General features: G+C 46.6%; 1 protein-coding gene across 1 annotated transcript; it reads left to right on the forward strand.

Moving 5' to 3' along the window:
- The first annotated feature begins 1,430 nt into the window (after positions 1-1,430).
- Positions 1,431-5,692, forward strand: LOC119372684 (mitochondrial import inner membrane translocase subunit Tim29). Its single transcript, XM_037643129.2, has 3 exons — positions 1,431-1,661; positions 1,743-1,844; positions 5,311-5,692. The coding sequence occupies exons 1-3, from the start codon at positions 1,634-1,636 to the stop codon at positions 5,685-5,687; spliced, it is 507 nt and encodes a 168-aa protein (XP_037499057.1). The 5' UTR covers positions 1,431-1,633; the 3' UTR covers positions 5,688-5,692.
- The last annotated feature ends 733 nt before the right edge of the window (positions 5,693-6,425 follow it).

Genomic DNA, 6,425 nt, shown 5'->3' on the forward strand with positions numbered 1-6,425 from the left:
ACATCCGTTCTCTAGAGCCTAAATGCGTTAAAATCGGGTATATACGTATGCCACAGCGATAAAGTACCTACATACACGATCAATTTACTTAGCTATGCATCAGGGGCGTAGCCAAGGGGGGGGTTGGGGGGGTTCAAACCCCCCCCCCCCGAAATTTTTCAGTTTTGCTTGCATATATAGGCCCGCACACATACAAACGCACGCACGAACATACATAAAGTATGGTTGAACCCCCGCCGAAAAAAATTTCTGGCTACGCCCCTGCTATGCATCTTACGATCAGTGCTACAAAACGCGGTTCATCAGGGGCGAATGGCTCCGGCGATTTTCGCTTTTTCAGTTGCATTCTCCCTTAATCTCTCGCTTCCTGTGCATTGGAGTGTTTTATTACGCATCCTCAAATGGTCTCTTGATGGTCGTCTTCCGTTTGTATGTACTGCAAATGGGGATACGTGCGTGTCCACTTTCGCGGGGTACAACAAAAGGCAAAACCGTGGCCTCCGAGATAGCTACGGCAACCACGGAGGACACGGGCGAAACAAACCTGAAGGGGGTCACGACCAACATTCTGCGATTTACTTGTATGACGCACGTGGTGTTAGCTAGTTAGAACCAGAACTCTGAGCCTTCAAAACGTACATATGTCCGCAATGCTGTGTTGTGACGACCAACTCGTCGCGGTGTGCGTATCACGCGTCTCCAGTCTGCCTCTAGCTGCTCACTTCGTGTTACACGACAAGCACCTCTGCTGAGCTTCATAGTCAAGGTTACCACGGTTTTGCATCAGGGCTACGCAAAACAACAGCAGAGCCACACATTCATGCCACCGGCTGTGGAGAACGCGGGCACTTCGCTTACCCAACACGCTCGCAACGGCCCGTATCCAGCGCTCTCGCCTTTCTTCTTTGTACGACAACTATGGAAATCGGTAAAACTGAACTTTGTTATTCAGTCTTTTACGTCCGTGCCAATTCACAACGCAACAGTGCGTCTTTTGCGGAGTTTCTTCGTAGCGTGCGGAGGGCTCTCGTCTGCTGCTGTTTTCGCCGTCGTTCAGGCGAGTGATCCAGCAAGCACTTCACGACGGTTCGGTGGCGCGTCCGACTAGCGGAGAGCAATTCACAGCTCTCGTTCTGAGTGCTAAATGCGCAAACACGCGCGATATTAAGCTCAATCGTTGTTTCGCACTCGCTAGTTGCACCTGGTCCCATAGCAAACTGTGCGAGAGAGTCGGTCTATGCACTACTCAATACTTCTCCGACAGGTGGCGCCACACATCTTGGAAACTCCAGAGTCTGACGTCTATATTCCTCTGGGGCGAACCAGCAGGACGGCTGGACCTTCCAGTTCCAGCCGAAAAAAACGCGAGAGAAAAAAACGCGTTTGTCTAATGATGATGATAGTACTTGCAGCGCCATCTCGCCTCGCTTTATTGCAGTTCAGTACGCCGCCGCTACCCTTATTTCCGTACTACAAGGTACAGTTAAAGTGGTAGATGCAGTAGATGTTCTCTGGTTCAGTTCAGTTCAGTCTTCAGTCAGTTCAGTAGTCGCTCTCTACCGCGGTGTCGTCGGCGACTCTCCTTAATACAAAGAATAAGGTGTGTCAAGTGCGATACTTACCTTCTTGCGGCATGATGGCACGAGTGGTGTCACGCTTCGGTGAGCACAACACAACGCTTCCCAAGCCTTGCTTCGCAGTGTATGGGTATATGTGCACTTTAATCACGTATACTTTCGCAGGCACGTACTGGAAGAGCCTATTGCAAGACTACGGCGCTGCTTTGAAGGATATTGTGAAGGATTCAAGGAGCCGGCCAGGCAAGGCAGCCCTTATGCTGGCAGGTACGCATGTGTAGGAGCTAGCTTTTTTAGTTCCGTTCGATTACTCTAGCTGCGGTCAAGCTAGCCTGCAAGGCATCCGTTTCTACATGTAGCAGATGCAGGCTTATTTACACCGGCGAGTTGGTCGGAAAGCGACTGTTCTGTGTCATTCTCGTCATAGGCGAGCGCACGGGGGTGGGAAGGGTGCAAAGTCTGCCCCATTCACCCAAGAAGAGAGGGGCGCAAAGTGTGCCCCATACATTGACTTAATAGGTGGGGGGGGGGGGGGGGGTATCGCCTATGATTCTCGTTCCTTTTCATTCCTGCTACTGCAGAGGCTGTAGGGCTGCAGCAAAGAACGTATGCTGCAGTCGCGAAGCGTCACCAGCAAATGCTTAAGAGCTTGTTTTACGAAACAATGACGGTGCGAGCAGACGTCAGCGGCACCAATCGTGATTTATGAGTCGTTTTTTGGTCGCCAGTCGCAGTTAGCCGCGCGACCTCTGATAATAAATTAATATAGGGGGTTTTAGGTGCCGTAACCGCGATATGATTATGAGGTACGTCGTAGTGGAGGGCTCCGGAAATTTACGTGCACCTGAACGTAAGCACACGGGCCCCTAACATTTCGCTTCCGTCGGGAGCTCTGCGGCTGGGATGGAATCCGCGCCTTTCGGGTCGGCGTAGTCCAGTACCGTTAGCATTGTACCCCCGCGGCGGGGGTACAATGTACTATGTATATACTCTAGGCACGCCCAGATAATTTTACCTTTGTCCTCAACGCCTTGACTAACAGTAAACTGAAACAAAATATAGATATGTAAATAGTAGAAATAACGCAGACTGTTAAAAAATAAGAATAAAGGAGAGAGGGTATTTTAGCAGCATGTTACCAAAGCCACTTTGCATTAAACAGAGAGGCAAAAACTATACCGAGACCTAGGTAATGTATCGGACGCAAACGAAGAACAATAAGAGCACTTGTGCTAACAATGAAATTGTAATTAAAAGAACTTGAATAAATTACCAGGAAGATCAAAGATACAGTACGTCAAGAAGTGCTTGTTTTGCTGCATCTAGCATCGGCACCAGTGGTGCAGTGATCGTTAGAATCTCATTTGCAAAGAACTCAATGGCATCGCATGTAAATGAAACTTACATCCACGAGATCTTTCAAATCGCTTATGTGTTTAAAATGCGAGACGCAAAACAACCCCATTCTTGCATTTTTCAGACTTTGTAACGAAGCACCACACAACAGAAACTTCGACAACGACACTATATCGGCATAAGAATTTGCGCAAAAGACGCCACATGCATTGTAGTACGCAGAACAGCACAGTATTTAGGGGAAAGTGTCATGGCACCGACACAAGTAACAAGATATCGAGAAAACAAAAGTTCGGCTGCGTATAGACGTTCGCGCACTTGTTTTTGGCACTACCACACGACTCCGCTTCACCAGTAGGGACGCGTAGACCTTATCGTCTGCCCTCGCTGGAGGACTCTGACGGAAAGGTAAAAGAATGTCATTGTCGTTAGCTTTATTCAGGTGGCTTAGTGGCAGCTGTATCGGCTTGAGAAGCGGAGTTCAGCCACCGTTTATTGTTTCGCACGGTGTTGTTTCTGTAGCAGTATCTTGTACCTTAAGAATTAAAGATACACAAAACATTATTGAATGCATTGGAAATACAAATACTTGTCTTGAGAGATGTATTGCAATACAGATACATGATACCCAAAGAGTATCTGAAATAGTATCTAAGATGCATGTATGTTTGATACTGCCCAGCACTGCCGTCGTTGTGTTGGTTGTGTTACCACTCAAAGTGCCCATTAGACACTAGTGCCAGAAGTCCCTGTAGCGTGAGATTATGAAACTGTATGGGTGTAGGTATGTTATAGCTTTACTCTAAAGGCTTATTCGCAGCTGCATTCACCAGTTGCACAGCAATTTGCAACTGGTGACAAAAAAAGCCACTCAAGGCAACCAATGTTCGCACCAGCTGGTGCGCCTACCCGTTGCCATGCAAAATTCTCGTCTGCTTGCATTGCCATTGCCCTGTAAAATAAGCTAATGTCCTTTTCCTGCGCATCTGATTGGTTCAGAGGTTTGCAACTGCAGTCACACAGCTAAAAATTCGAGGAGCGAGAGACTGAGCCAGAGCAGTCACTTTCAACCATTTGTGACCACTAGCGTGATCGATTCTAGTCACAGGTGTGAACGAGCCTTAAAGGAGCAATGACATAAAATTTCAAATTTGAGATGTCTCGTTCACTTAATAGCTTGGTATGCACAAGATTTTTTTGGCGAATTACGAATTGCGTTCGTTATGTAGAAGTTATTTCATTTCGAGGGTGAACAGCATACAAAGTCTCAACGGAGCATTCAGCACCCTGCAACATCGACAGTTCTGTGACATTTTCAGCGGGCCCCCTAGTGCAGAGTGACTGTGCGCTAGTAATGATTACATAGATGATCTCAGTGTTGTCATCGTGGTGCCGACTGGCGGCGGCGACACCTATAATGGCTTCACTTCGATTGTCTGGGTTGGTTTGTTTAAAATCTGCGTCTTCACTGCACTGCTTAGAGTGATTTGTTCTGTGCTTGTCATCATGCATTACTTCAGAGTGACGATCTCAAGTGCATTACGTGTCAGCATGTCATGAAAAAGTTGTGCACTGCTTACGCCAGCGACGTTTCAAGTACCTCAACAAGGAATGTCCTTGGTAGGACTACACATGCAATTTAAGTCTCCTGTCCACGCGTCTCCACGATGCATTGAACGCTTGCCGCACGCACAGACTGTGCTGCTCTTCGGAGGTTGATGGTGACACGGGTGAGATGCGCCCACATGGACGTCTGGCTGGGGCGAGGCGCACGGAGCGTTAACAGCATGTGTGTAGTTGGGTGGTGAAAGAAGGCAAGCCTGGTGGAATGCAAGAATTGGCAGACGCAAACAGAATTATGAGCAGTGCGGATGCACGTTGAAGATGATCATTTGCATAGAATAAATCGTTTGTTGTGCTTAGCCACCGTACTGCTAATTTTTCATGTTGGCTTCACTTCTTAAACCATGTCGGTACTTTTTTTTTTCTGAGGAGGAAAACACTTGACAGTACAATGAGTGCTTGGCAGGCAGGTGTATCGCAAAAGTTTTGCCAGGGGAACGTCCCTGCTGCATCACACCCTAACTGATACTGCTGCACACCCATCGTTACATTGCACACCCGCACGGGGCCCAGATTCAAAAGGCACTCTCTCAACGTCACCAAAACTTGGGTGCACGTAATTTTATGATGTTAATTAGGCAGGCGTTTCGAGGCATATGAAAGATGCCAAAATTGGTCATAATCAATGACGCTAGCGTTAATCACACGACACTTTAGGGCATTTACAACTCCATTTCGGGATGCATAAAAGTCACAAACAATACTTTTGCTGTCACTGCTTCTTTAACAATGCTAATAACTGTGCACTTTGCAGGCAGTGGAGCCGTATCTGTGCTGGTGGCCACCAATCCAGGCCCAGATTCGTTCCTTGATGCGCTTTGCTCCTGTGCAAATGACCTGCTGCTGCTAAGTGATAGAACGCGCAACCCAGAATCTGAGGCATACGTGCGGCGCTTGGAGGCATGCTGCTGCCATGGTGCTCTGCGTTCCTGGGACCTGCTGCTGGCAACAGTTGTGTGGGAAAGTGATCATGCTGAGGGCTGTGACTTGTATGCAGCTCAGTGCACATACCTGAAACCACGTCCATTGACTGAGCGATACCGACTGATTGATATTGGCCTCATTGGAATGTGGCTCAATCTTAGGCGGAAGATGAAAGACTGTGACATCAACCACTCACAGTGGCAATAAGACTGGTGCCAAGAGCACATAGTCATGCATACACACAAAGTCTGTGATAATCATATTAGAAATAAAACAGTTGTGAACAAAAGCTGGAGGGTATGGATTGGTAATTCACTATACTCATTAGGAATGAATCTGTGGTTTACAAATTAATGAGAGGTCTTGTTCATTATGTACACAACCTACACAAACAGCTGTAGTGGATCTGCAATGTTGCAAGGACATTCACCACGCTAATGTTAGCCTGTGTATTGGCGAATAACTATATATCACAAAAGCTTTGTTCATTCGGTCAACGCAATTCATTGGCGCACTTAATAACTCACATGTGCACTATTTTGTGGCAATAGGTCAAGATGATCCAAGCAATTATGCCAGATACTAATGAACCACCTATTACATAATGCATGAAAAGTAATGAAGTTATAAATGGTAATTATGTGGTAAAAACATTGTATAGCTTAGAGAATACCCTGTTATATTTTTTAAAATATGCATGTAATGAGCTTCTATAATTTAGGTTTTTTTTTCTAAGGCAGCTTTCTAAAGGCCAACCTCACATTGTTGCTACAGAGCCTTTTCTTGAAGAGATTCAGGGGATGCAGTTCCCCATTTTTGAGCGCATTCTTCATTAGTGGACTTCATTTAAATGAGAATTCCACGCCCAAGGCAGGTAAAAATTTGAAAGATCAAGAACTTGCACTAAATTTTACCATATGGGGAACCAGCGCTGGAGTTTCCGTT

The sequence above is a fragment of the Rhipicephalus sanguineus genome, chromosome 10 (assembly GCF_013339695.2).
Source record: "Rhipicephalus sanguineus isolate Rsan-2018 chromosome 10, BIME_Rsan_1.4, whole genome shotgun sequence".
Lineage (NCBI taxonomy): Eukaryota > Metazoa > Arthropoda > Arachnida > Ixodida > Ixodidae > Rhipicephalus > Rhipicephalus sanguineus.